This window comes from Perognathus longimembris, chromosome 2, assembly GCF_023159225.1.
Source record: "Perognathus longimembris pacificus isolate PPM17 chromosome 2, ASM2315922v1, whole genome shotgun sequence".
NCBI lineage: Eukaryota > Metazoa > Chordata > Mammalia > Rodentia > Heteromyidae > Perognathus > Perognathus longimembris.
In genome coordinates, this window is record NC_063162.1 from 129,782,808 (window position 1) to 129,797,119 (window position 14,312).

Here is a 14,312-nt window from a genome sequence, read left to right on the forward strand (position 1 = left end):
AAATAGAAAGACAGCCAACGATATGGGAAAGGATATTTACCAGCACAGCAACAGACAAAGGCCTGATATCTGTCATCTACAGAGAACTCAAAAAACTAAGCCCCTCCAAGCCCAATAAACCTATTAGGAAATGGGCAAAAGAGCTAAAGAGAGACTTCACAAGAGAAGATATAAAAATGGCAAAGAAACACATGAGGAAATGCTCAACATCCCTGCTAGTAAAGGAAATGCAAATAAAAACAACCCTGAGATACCACCTCACCCCAGTTAGAATGGCCTATACTCTGAACTCAGGAAACAACAAATGCTGGAGGGGCTGTGGGGAAAGAGGAACCCTTCTCCATTGTTGGTGGGAGTGCAAATTAGTACAGCCACTTTGGAGAACAGTATGGAGGTTTCTCAAAAAGCTCAATATAGACCTACCCTATGACCCAGCCATACCACTCCTAGGCATCTATCCTAAACAGCAAAACCCAAGATATCAAAAGGACATTTGTACTTCCATGTTTATCGCAGCACAATTCACAATAGCCAAAATTTGGAAACAACCCAGATGCCCCTCCACAGATGAATGGATCCAAAAAATATGGTACTTATACACAATGGAATACTACATAGCGATTAGGAATGGTGAAATATTGTTATTTGCAGGGAAATGGTCAGAACTCGAACAAATAATGTTGAGTGAGACAAGCCTAGAACACAGAAAACAAAGGGGCATGATCTCCCTGATATATGACTGTTAACAAAGGGAGATGGAGAGACAGTAGAGACCAAGTCTGTGAACACTGTATATGTGCTTGATACATTGTATACTGCATATGGGTCTACCTGACCTAGACAAGGGATGGGAAAACAGGTTGTAAGATATCACAAGAAATGTACACAATGCCCTACTATGTAACTGCACCCTCTTTGCACAGCACCTTGTAAAAAAAAAAAAAATTTATGTTCAATTGATAATAAAAAAAAAAAAAAAAAAAGAAAGTATGTTTAATAGGAGGAATGAAGCATATCTTTCTTGATTTATAAAACCATAGAGCTTGACATGGATACAAATTATTCGCCAAATAGGTTATTTCAGATGTTTTCCTGGACAATCTAATGTAACCGGGCCACTGCTGATATTGACAGACTGAAACTACCGTCTGGTGTTGTAAGAACCTTGAGAATATGTCTGAGACAGAAAACTGGGATTAAGTCGCCAATACATGAAAGGAGAGTCATGGATGGGAAAACTGTGATAGTGAATGGTCTATAAGAAGAAAATTAGAGTTACTTAAACAGTACTATTTCTGGTGTGTCATATTTGTTTGGGTATAGGAAAAGATGTGTGGTTTTGGGGGAAGTCACATAGATATCTTGAAAAATATCCCCAAACGACCTGTATCTGAAACAGATCCTGCTTTGACCCCTTTAATCCCTGAAAGTGAAAGTGAAAGAATGTTATTAGGCACCGAAATGGGGAGACTGATCTCCATACTGGTGATGAGCTGTCGTGGACAAGTGATTTGAGTTTCCTATGTCTTAGAGATGGAAATATCTGTTGCAATGGGATCAAATTATACACTCTAGCTGAGAGTACTTTGAAAAGTATTGAGATAATAAAGGTTGGGGAACTAAATGATTGTATTCCAAAGGAAAGCATCATGAAAATATTCGCATGCAATTGGCCTCTCTAGGGAAAAGAATGCATAATGTGCACCATAAATGTAGTTACAAGAAATATCCTCTTTTTTTTCCATTAAAAATGATGGTGTATTATGCCATACAGATGTCAGGTTATAAAGTTATATTTCAAAATACTAGTAGAAGTGTAAAATTGTGCTGTCATAATTGAGTTTCATTTGGATGTTTCACTGTTTCTTTAACAAGCAATAGGAAGTATAATAACATTCCAATAGTTTCAGCCTTAAGTCTGCTTCTTCCCTAGTGGAAAATCTAACATTAATTTAGCCAAAGTGCACAAATGTTCCAGAAAAAAAAAATGGAACAGGAAATTAACTTTTCTGCAGCTGTAAAGAAACTTATTGACCTTCACAAAGCATCAGTGAGAAAGATGGCTTTCCTATGGAGCAGTGTGTTTCCTATTGGACATATTTGGGGGCAGAAATGATTTCTAGTGGGTTTCCCTTCGTTCTTTCACTTATTAATACTTCAAGAACTATTTTATAATGCATCGGAAACTCCTCACTGTACAGAGTAAACCTTTTTCAAACTTTTTGTTTTCAACTACCTTGACTATTTAAAGCAGATATATTTGGAATAAATATCCTGTGGCTTGTGGAAGAGTGCATAAAGATGAAGGCAAAGGAGGAATGCTTCCTATGTTTCTTGCAAAGGAATGTTAAAAGAATACTTCCTTTGCTTTGAATGAACTTTACTTGTTGGAGAGATATAAAGTGTACATGTTCTTTCACATGCATAAACCTCAAGCAGCTAGAATGATCTCCCATTATAGTAGAAACAAATACCATTTAATAAGAAATTTCTTTTCTGAAATAAAAATGTGAATATGCCCATGTCCCAAAGATGTGCACATGATTCTGTGCACATGATTTTCAGAACCACTCTTAGCAAAGCCTCAAAGCATTTGTAATAAGACAACTGCACTCTGAAGTAAGGTGAAGAGAAGTTAAAACCAAACATTCCCATAAATAACTGACAAGTGGATCAGGGCAGAAATGAAGATTACATGATTCCTAGCACAAACCATGTCAAAAGAATGGATGAATGGGATCTAGAATATGTTCAAGTAGTGAGCTCAATATAGAATTCCCAGTGGTGGTCAGCAACACTTGAATTCCTTTGTGATTGCAATAAGAAATCCAGAATTTAACCTCACCATCTAAGTCTTCCACCATTTAAGTGATGGCCTCTCCTCCTTCTGTATTGATAAGACTAAAGTAATCTAGATTAGGTGGTTTTTGTTATGCTCTAAGAATTAACTCCCCCTCCCCAACCCCCGCAGCGGGTTACAGAAGAAAGCCAAAAGCTATGATGCAATACAGTCTCTCCTTTAAAGAAAAGATTATGAGTTTAGGCATTTTAAAATCTGATATCACCATTAGATAACTAGTGTTTTGTTCTGGTATTACTGCATATTGACACCACCTGTCAAGTTTTGATTTAGGAACATGAAGTTGGCCATAATACTTAAACATTTGAGAATGAGTGCGTGATTTGGGGAACTCTAGATCTGGTCTTGAGAGGAATTTTGTCAGTGTGATAGGGCAGCTTCTGGCAGTGAAAGCAGGAACAGGCGAGGCTGGGTGGGACTTCCAGAGGGGAAGCAGAAGAAGGGTTCATTGGACTCAGCCAAGCTGGGAAAAGCATTACCCAAGGTCATCCCTAAGGAGAACTAAAGTTGTGTACTAGTAGTGGCTAACAAACTAAAATGACTAGATAAGGAAGCAGTATGGTGAACAGCCATGTGTATCTTCAGAATAACCAAGAACACAGAATGAGTTTTCTGGGTGCTCTAGAAAACTTGGCTTATTCCTCTCAAATGGAGTGTGGTGATTGGAATATTTAACACTTTCTTCCATTACACTGAACACTTCGATTCCTGAATAGGAAAGGCAAGATCGTTTCACTGGGTTTGCAATGTTGCCAGTGTCCTGTAACTTAGCATTCAACAAGAACTGGGAATTGACCTCAGTTGCCTTGAGCTGTAGGGGCATCTGCTTGAGGGTATGTTTACCATTCATCTCTAACCACCTGGATTTTGGGGGAAAATCCAGTTGGACTGTATATAGATTTGAATGCCAAGTGGTGGGAAAGACAGAAGGGAAAGATGTAATCCACATGGAACTTGATTACACTAAACACTAAACATGTAAAGTGAGCTGAGAAACCTATCCTTCTCTCTGGGGGATATAAAAGTGGTGACTGGATAGATAGTGAATCTCTTAATCCCCAACTCAGGCCCGACTTCTACCTTATATCCGGCAGGTGTTTCCTTAGGCTGGACTCTGCCCAGAGTAGAACATTTGTACTCTGATGCCAGAAAGAGATTCCAGGCTGGCTGCCACATAGTCTCCCTTCATGACCCATGCAGAGATGACAAGAGAGAGGACAGTAGTACTGGAAGGACAGTTGGGGTCAGAAGCAGGAAGGGCGATGAGAAATTGAGTAGCAAGCTTTGTAGTGAGAATATGGAGGGAAGAGAAAGAATATTCAGTGAGAAACTCAGGAATTGAAGAGGCGAATACTGTGGGAAAGTGCCAAGACTAGACAATGGTGACCACACATTCTAAGTCATAAACAGGAAACATGTTTAATCATTTTAAGGTTTAAAACATAATTTGACTTTTTAAAATCTTGTAACCTCTTAATAAGACTTATCTTTTAAGGGACTATATATTCTTAGAGGCTTTTATATAAATGATTTGAGTCTCTCCCTCTCTCTCTCTCTCTCTCTCTCTCTCTCTTTGGTTCTTGCATTAGTCTGATGGAGTAAATGAGAGGTGATAGTGTTCCTGTGCAGATGAAGAAAGTGCAATACATCACTTAGTTCTTACGGCATGTCACTCAATAATGAATGGAGAAAAGCAAAGAGAGGGAGACTTGCAACTCTGATAGCCTTGGGGTGTTGCTGGAAATGCCTCCAACTCACATTGAAAATGTCTGGCATCTATGAAAATGTTTGGCCCATTACGTGCCTGCTTAGGTACTGAGATTAGTGTGGTAATGGCTCTGATGCTCTTTTCTATTACATTCTCTTTGTATAGACTTACTATTTTAAGGCTGAGTTGCTGAATTGACTTATTGTTTAGGCCATCAGTGGGCAGAAACTTGCTATTATTTTTATATGATTCAAAGGAACAAGGTCTCTCCTTGTGCTCCGCTTGTTATTTCATAAGAGGGCATTGTCAGTCCCATATTTCTTTCATGATGGAGGATGTTCTGTAACTAGGACTGACACTGGGTAGGCAGGAAAGGCAAGGAGGAGTCTCAGCTGGAGAAGCAGGTCTCTAAATGTGACCAGGGCTTTGGGTGGGTGGCTAAGACAGTAACTGCCTCCTCCTAGTAAGCTCTATGTGAGTGTCTGAGGTAGAAGAGGGCCAGGGAAGGGACAAGAGTGTTGTAGAGAAAGAACAAGGCAGAAGGAAGGAGAAACTAGAGAGTCACACTCAGGAATGGTTTTCATTTGTTCCAAAATAGAGTAGCTTCAAAAGTGAAGAAGACACACAAACAAACAAACAAACAAAACCTAAGTATTCTGTTCTGGTTTCCACATTTCAGGTTCTATCAAATCCTTAAAAAAATATGTATCTTGAACGAAGCTATCGGGGAAACCATCTCCCAGCTATTCTTGTGTTTTTACCATCTCAGCTGGGGTTTTGTTATGTCTGGAAAATTACAGTAAATAGTAAACCGATGGTCCACAGCTGTGCATCGTGGGTGGTATCCCAAGGCAAGAAGTCTTGAGTTAGTGGGAGGGAAATCCTGGAGAAGAGGTTGAAAAACATGCTTTATATGATTTTAAACATAGCTAAAAAAGAAAACGAGAGAGAGACAAGGGCAATTGGGGAGAAACAAACAAGAGAGAGAGGCCAAGTCCTTCCATATTGGTGGTGTGTGGTGGGGGGGTTGCATCTAAATGAGAAAGAGGATGGGGAAGCCACCAGCCTCAGCAGGACATGGAAAGGCCCAGTTAGGAACTCCAGGAAAAATTGCTGTTCTGCTTCCTCATTTTGTTGTTGTTTTCTTAATTCCTCTTAGTCTTTAAGATCTATGCTGCTTCTCATCTTTCTACATGAGCAGCTCACAGACATGAAGTTCCTGGAAACACAACTACATTTGCTGGGGTTAGCAAGGTTTGCTCATCTCTTTCTTCCCTGCTATGCTATGATTTTTAATAAAAGGAATCAAAGTTGGGCCTACCTGTAAAGACCACCAGAAACTTACTCAATTTTTATATTCTTGATTATTCACTAACCTTATGTTTTTACTAGCTACAAGGTAATATGTTGCATTGCTTAAAAAATAATAAAACATCATGCCAAGTGCCAGTGGCTCTTGTCTCTCAGGAAGCTGAGATCTGAGTAGAACAGTTTGAAGCCAGCCAATGCAGGAAAGTCCTTGAGATTCTTGTCTCCACTTAACCACCAGTAAACTGGAAGTAGCTCCATGTGTTAGAGCACTAGCTTTGAGTGGAAAAATCTCAGGGACCATGCCCAGGCCCTGAGTTCAAGAGCCTCATGACTGACCAAAAAAACAAAAAATCATTGCAAGTTATTTCTTGTCTACTCAGCTATATTTGTCACTCACAATAAAAAAAAAATGCTCATGGTGCTGACTTTCCAGGACCACATGATTTAATTTCTATTCCCATCTTTCTCTTTCCATATACAACATTAACAGTATAGACAAGCCACAGCACCATGTCATCCAAAAGATCTCCTCCCATCTTTAAACAAACCATAATCACTACCATCATATCGATTGTTTATTGCTTCTCCTGCTGAGCACCAAATTCAGGGAGGATTAGACCTTGGATAAAATCATCCAGCATCATATTCCCCCTACTGGATGAGTCGAATATAGCAGAGGTAAATTAATGAATAAATGAGTGATGGGAGTTAGAAGATGGAGGGAGAGAGAAAGAGAGATTAGGAATATGGGAGGAGGTGCTAAAAGGAATTGCTATTAGGGATTGAGAGGCAAGGACATACTTGGGGTGAAAGGCACCTGAGTAACTGGGAGTAGGGACAGTGTGGAACAAGAAGTAGTGGGATTAGCTATTATTAAGAGGAGGACTGGATTCGGATTTTTTTCCCCTCATGGAAATGAAAAGTAGAAGCATTAGTTGTGTTGGGGACAGCTGACAAGTCATCTAAGGAAGAGACAGAGTAAGTCTGTGCGTTTCTGTCTAGTTTGTTGGTGTCTTCTGTAATTGGAGAGGCAGGGTTATATGGAGAAACTGGAAGGTTGCTGCAGTTTTGTTACTATAGAGAGCACGTGAGAGAACTGAACAAAGAAGCATAGAGTGTGAGAGTCTGGAAGCTGAGGCGGAATTAATCTGGACTTCTTCCAACAGGTTATGTGGCCAGCAACTCTCTGCATCCCTAGCCCACATGTTGGACAGTCTTCCTTGGGTCTCCCAAATCAGTGTTTCTGCAGCATCCTCTAGCTCCAAATATCCCTGTTTTTGCATACTTATTATAATTAGTTGCTCATACATTCTTTTCGTGGTGAATGATTTGCTCTGTTGAGGGCAGAGGTCCGTTTGACTTGTCTCCTGGGGGTTTCCAGCTCCTCCATGTCTGCTATTTTGCTTTCAGAAGGTGATGTAAATGCAGTGAACATTGCTGCATTGGATCAGGAAGGGTGAGACCAGTGTTGGATCACAGAAACTGGGCTGCAGGAATAGGAGTCCAGTAAACACTGAGGATTAGGGGGCATGATTAGTGGCATAAATGAGATAAGATAGAAACTAATGAGTGTGATCAGGTTACAGATGATATCATTGCATAACTTTAGAGGAAGGGCTGTACGGACAATCACAAAGTCCAAGTTGTTGTTACTGGAATAAGCAGTTGAAATGCATTAGAGGAGACAGTTTTTGTTGATGAGAAATCATGATGTTTTTGTGAACTGAAATGCAGATATAATGCCTCCATTGAGATTTTTCTAGGGGATTTTTTTTCATCCAATACTAGGTAAAATAATTAAGAACATGAATATGTTATAGATAGTGAATTCATATTTTGCATGAGTGAACCTATTCAATTATTCTTCATGCATCAATATCCTCTTCTTTAGATCTTGGCAGTACCTACATGTACATGGCTGGAGCAGACATGTCTAGACCCTCTTGGAACCAAACATCAGGAGACAAAGACTTTTAACAAATAATATATAATTAGCTATTGTGAAGGTTGAGAGATCAGCAATGTTGGCTTTGTCACAGTTCTGTTAGGGATAGTTTTGGTCTTTTTATGGTCTGCATATAGAAAGTCTGACAAAGGTTCATGTATTATTTAGTCTTGGATGTAGCAGCATTCAGCAAGTGACTTTGGGAAGGTGTTTGGATAATGATAGATTCGACCTCATCAATTGCGTAACTCATTGATGAGTTATTAGGAGGTGACAGAAATTTAGGAAGTAGGATTTTATTGGAGAGAATAGGTCCATTAGGGCTATATCTAGTCCCAGCCTGTCTGAGATGCTCCTCCTCACTACCTACTCTCTCTCTCTCTGACTCCTTGTCATCATGAGGTGAGCTAATTTGCTGTATGACATGTTGACTCCACCATGAGATTCTTCCTTAACTCAGTTCTAAAAGCAAAAGGGACAAATTATATTAGATCAACTCTTCTAAAACCATGAATCAAAATAAACCTTTCCTCTTATTTCCCTTACATATTTTGTTACAGCAGTGAAAAGCAAATAAAGCACTGAATCGTCACTGCTTTCCTCCTCTATTACTTCACAGACGAGCGAATGTGTCTAATGTTGGATTTTGAAGGTTTAGATATCTACCTTATATAGTTTAAGAGTGCCACAGTCTGAAGGTGCTTTGTAACAAAGAGTAGTTCAGGGAAATGTTTGGCTAGCCTACAATGGGCTTGAAATTGGCCAGAATCAACTTAAGATACAAACCAGGGCTCACTGATGCTTCATTTAGGTAAGGATCCTTTTAAAAGGCTCTGTTGCATATCCAGAAATGTGTAGGTCCAAAAGTGCCATGCAATTATAAGACAAATATTAACTTAATATATGTCATGAATCCTAGAAAAACTCGTCTCATTTTAGTTCCTACATTCACTAAAATGAGTGTACATTTCACCAATGGGAAAAAGAATCTGTATTTTATTCTTATAGTGGAAAAATTAAAACATAACTCACCATGATAGATCCTGTAATATTTTTTAAATGCCAAAAGTCTGGACCAAGAAGGCAAATTACCTTTTAGTCATCTATGACACACAGCTGAAGTCCACTTGGTGATTTGTATTTGAGCATCAATAGCTGTCATAAATACACAGCTACCTCAATAAATCCTCCAAAATCCTTTCTGTTGTGTGGAAAAAAGTACATTTTACTTTTCATCCCTAAAATACTTAAAAGAATTTTATTTCTTGGTTTTGTGGTTGCTGTATTGAGACTTTTTAATGCTACAGGTAATTAAGAATATAGAATCTTAATAATGTTAATTTTATTCAGTATTTTACTGCATGTTAATTATTTTGTTAGAATATTTAACTCTATGATATCATACTTGCTGGAGTTTATAAGTATATAGAAACAAATTTCTTGATTAAAGCTTTAACCACTTCCTGTGAGTATCATAACAAAAATTCTATGCTTTGATGAATAAAATGGTTTATTTCATTTATTCAAAAATACTTTTTCTTTCTAATGTCATTGCTGTTCTTGGGTAGAAAAAAAGTGAGCACAACAGACTATATATATATTTCCAAATGTAGGGACTCAGGCAATAAACATAGTATACATAATAAACAAACATAAATATTTCTGCATTAAAATATGATGGTGCTTATAGTGGGAAACATATTTGGTTATATGGAAATACGTGATTTATTGCAAAAACCATTTTTTATGACAGACACTAAACCATGATAGTTGAATGGCTCGTAGAATTTCTAATATAGAGAACTACAATCTAATATTATTATGCAACTTGACTCCCACATTTAGCATCAGTTATTATTACAGCACTATGCTGGATATTTTCATAATCCAATGCAACCTTATGAACTAAGATTTGTACCTTCCTCTACACACAACAGGAAACTTTCCCCTGTAGATGAAGCATGAAGTGACAGAGACAGAAATCAAGTCCAGATTTAGAATTCCCAATCCTTCTCTAGTTCCATCCTACATTGCTACATCTAACCCTCTCAGTAGTTTATTTATAATATTCTGTCCTCTACTTTACAGTTTACAAAATACAGTTTGAAGTTCTCTCAGTACAAGTAAGTGTGCAGTTACAAAACACCTTTCATAAAGTCTAGCAAAGTGGTTTCTGTGAAAGTATTTTGTAAATCTCTCAAGAAGAGACTTGGGAGATCATAGTGTGAATGTTCAGGAGCCTTGCTTATTTTCTGAATTCTGGTCATCTGGGTTGCACATCTCACGTCAAGGTGCAGTGATGGTCAGTGGGTAAATTCATTCTTCTACTAACGCATGTCTTCAAAACTGCAGGACCAAGTCATAAGCTCTTTTTTCCCAAAGCACAGCTATTCACATTTTTTTTTTTTTTTTTGGCCAGTCCTGGGCCTTGGACTCAGGGCCTGAGCACTGTCCCTGGCTTCTTCCCGCTCAAGGCTAGCAGGCCTTGGACTCAGGGCCTGAGCACTGTCCCTGGCTTCTTCCCGCTCAAGGCTAGCACTCCGCCACTTGAGCCACAGCGCCGCTTCTGGCCGTTTTCTGTATATGTGGTGCTGGGGAATCGAACCTAGGGCCTCGTGTATCCGAGGCAGGCACTCTTGCCACTAGGCTATATCCCCAGCCCCCAGCTATTCACATTTTTAATCCTGCACTTGCTAGTGTGGTTGACATAACCGTTCACATAGTTTTTGTTGCACTTAAACAGTGTGCACCTGTCATCAGACCAGCTAAAACTGTTCTTGCCCTTTGGTATTGAGCCATTCTGCTGATACAGTATGTCATAAATATTACGAGGACAAGAACAGTTTGAATTAGAGGTTAATACAACATATTTTATACTGACAACAACATTTCCTATTAATTCTCTATAATCTGAAGATGTGACCCATAATTTCAGATTGAATTACAAAGGTTATTTACAAAAAACTGCCAGGAAGTATACTTTATTTAGAATTTGGTCAATAGAAGATAAACTAGTAGACGTCATAGTAATCTCACAAAAGTTGATCCTGCTTGGGGACAAGGAGTGGTAGTATCTTCCTAAATTAAAATTAAAATTAAGTTTTAAAATGCAGTCCTCCCCTGTGAAATTTCAGTAGTAACAGAGAAGATCATCCTGTGATTATGCAAGAACATAATGTGAGAAGGGAAGTGAGGGTGCTGTGTGTTTTGCTTGAGTAACACTGATATATTTGGAAGCACTGTCTTTCCCTTTCACCTAGACGCCTGTCTGTTTGTTTTGGCCTGTAAGGACTGCTTGGTTCTCAGAGGGTCAACTTATGCTCCCTGTTAAACACTCCTTATAAATTTATCATTACAATAAGTGACACTGGTAGAGAATCAAGTCCCAACTAGCAGGTAAAATCTTAAATTTAAATGGCTTCATACTCAATGCACTGTAATATTCATTAACAAGGGAAAATAGCTAATCAAGCATGCTTTCCTAAGTACCATATACAGACAGTTTGATTAGCAAGTGTGCCATCCTTTCATACACAAAGTAAGTACTTATATTAGCATGTGCCAAGAAGGGTTCAACTTAGAAACTTTCTTTAACTCATTCCTCTTTATAATATATTATTACATATAAAAAAACCCACACATACATGGCACTTGCTGTGTGTTTCAAGCACTTTTCAAATATTGACTCTCTAGTCTAAATAACTCTCAGTAGGAAGATATTACCAAGGAGGACATAAATATTGCTGGTGATGAGCAACAACTCAAATTCTGGGCCTCACGTTTTGCATCCTCCTGTCCTCACTAGGCTAAACTCTGTGCTTTCAAATTGCAAATTGTTCATATTCAACAAAGATATAGTTGCTTCCCTCAAAGGGTTGCTCTCCAAATCTGTTTCACCTTATTTCTATACATACCTAAAAAGATTCTGATAGAACCCTACCATGCGTTAATTTAGTAAATACATTATTCCTTTGTTAAGTGTATGTTGCATATTGTGCACTGGGACAGACATGGCAGATATATCAGCAGTGCAAGTCTGTGATTTAAGGAGCTGCCTGAAAAAGAAATGCAATATCCTTCATAAATGCTAATAGAAATACATACTTCAGAAAAAAATCTGTTAAAAGAGATAACATTGGAATATTTTGGAAGGAACTAGAGTTGAACAATAGCCATAAGCTATTGTGGGAAGAATCTAGAATTATTACACTTCAGTAGTTCTTTTCTCACACTTGAAGACACATGCATTTGAGTTTTACTGTACAGTAATTAACATAAGGAACATTATTGTACATCTTCAAAGAGCTCCTAGACTGTCTCTTAGCATTCTCCCCTGACATATTTTAGTAGGAGGAATATTTGAACTCAAGGCCTCATACTTGCTTTTGAGGTATATGTACAGGTGACTTATCACTTGAGCCAGTTGGCTTTTATTATATTTTAAATAGTGTCTAAAATTCTAGGCTGGCTCGGGTAGAAGTTTATCTGCAGTCTTCTCACTCTATGCCTCCCAATTAGCCAGGATTACAAGTCACCACACTTGGCTCTATCTATTCTTTTTTTTTTTTTTTTTTTGGCCAGTCCTGGGCCTTGGACTCAGGGCCTGAGCACTGTCCCTGGCTTCTTCCCGCTCAAGGCTAGCACTCTGCCACTTGAGCCACAGCGCCGCTTCTGGCCGTTTTCTGTATATGTGGTGCTGGGGAATCGAACCTAGGGCCTCGTGTATCCGAGGCAGGCACTCTTGCCACTAGGCCATATCCCCAGCCCGGCTCTATCTATTCTTGATCATGTTGTTTCAACATGAAAACTATCCTCTCTGAGTTGTATCCTCTACCTCTTATATCTAAAATAGCTATTAAAGACGATGCATCTGGAATTCTTTTTATCAAAGCACAATATTAATGACAGTCACTGCTATTAATTTATGTTTTCAGTTAGAGTTGAACTCTGTATTTCTGTGATGTAGTTTTTCCTTAAGGAACTCTGTACTTAATGGTCTATTTTTTTTTTTTTTTTGGCCAGTACTGGGGCTTGAACTCAGGGCCTGAGCACTGTCCCTGGCTTCTTTTTGCTCAAGGCTAGCACTCTGCCAACCTGAGCCACAGCACCACTTTTGGCCTTTTCCATATATGTGGTGCTGAGGAATCGAACCTAGGGCCTCCTGGATACAAGGCGAGCACTCTACCACTAGGCCATATTCCCAGCCCCAATGGTCTATAATTTTTTTATCTTTCAATAACAGTATGCACAATTCCATTCTTACATATGAGATTATCTTTGTCTTTTTCGTTCTTGCAGTGAATTTGTCTTTCATTTCTAGAAAAAAAAGTAAAGAATAACTTCTATGCATGGCTCTTGATTTTCATTTATGATGTCCTTCAAGAATATGTATGATGGGGCTAGGGATTTAGCTCAGCGGAAGTGGGCCTGTCGGGGGAGTGTAAGGCCCCGAATTCTGTCCTAAGCTCTGGAAAAAAAACAACTATAAAAGAATATGCATGACATTTTTCATACTGAATTTTTATGTCTTCTTTCTTTTTTTAGATTGAAAAATCAATTGAGGCACACTTTGGCCATCATGGCAGAAAAGCCATACTCTATAAACCTCCTTCTTACAGAAAAATGGCGCTGAAGCAGTACCAGGAAGTTCTTGCTCATCATGGCTACACAGTTGTCATCACTGAAGAAAAGCTCAGCGCTGACCCAGGACTGCGACTGCTAGAACAAGGTCAGAATAATAAGAAGCAATTATCAAAGTCACTTGAAACCCTATGTAAATGATTTCAAGCATGAGCTGCTCTCTCCTTCTAAAACAATTTCACAAAAAATATTTTTTATACATGATCAACTTTCTCATATCATAGAAAAATAGAGCTTTAAATTTCTTTCCCACAACTTTTCTTTAGCCAGACCTATTTATTCCTGAAATTATTTTCTGTTTATATTTTTGTAGCATTTTGAGTTGCACAGTTCATATTTAAGTGCTACATTAAAAATGTTTATGTTTATGAGCCTGAATACATATTCTGCCTAACACCAAACTGCTTCATATTTTAAGAAAATTGCTACTTCATTTGACTGCTGGTAGAATGTGCTGGAAATTGAGAAGCAGGCTTAAATGTGATTCACAGATGGCTCTAACTATGAAAGAAGTAAGGATATTTATTATTCATGCCATCACTCCTTGAGTACTTTTATTTTCATCATTTGAAGAGAAAAAATAAGAAACAAGCTTTTTTTAAAACAAGTTATTTGAAATTAAAATTGCATAGATGGCCAGAGATAATGGGGCCAAAATAATGGCAAGCAAATGTTTCTTAAGACTAGCCATGGGATAGATGCCATACTGAAACCTGTACCCATGACTTTATATGGCACTCATTCTGGCCCACTGACTATGATTTAGAACTACCAATCCCACTCAGATTTCAGAAGAAGAAATTGAAGCTATAAAAGCTGAAGTCATCTATTATGTATCTGATGCTGGG

The 14,312-nt window shown here is 38.4% G+C and overlaps 1 protein-coding gene across 3 annotated transcripts in view; it reads left to right on the forward strand.

Annotated features, from left to right (window-relative positions):
- Positions 1-14,312, forward strand: part of Cped1 (cadherin like and PC-esterase domain containing 1) — a 242,350-nt gene that overhangs the window by 17,764 nt on the left and 210,274 nt on the right. For all 3 annotated transcript variants that reach the window (XM_048340123.1, XM_048340125.1, XM_048340124.1), the window contains one exon: positions 13,369-13,552. In XM_048340123.1, coding sequence (XP_048196080.1) covers positions 13,369-13,552 — 184 coding nt within the window. The remainder of the gene's footprint in view (positions 1-13,368; positions 13,553-14,312) is intronic.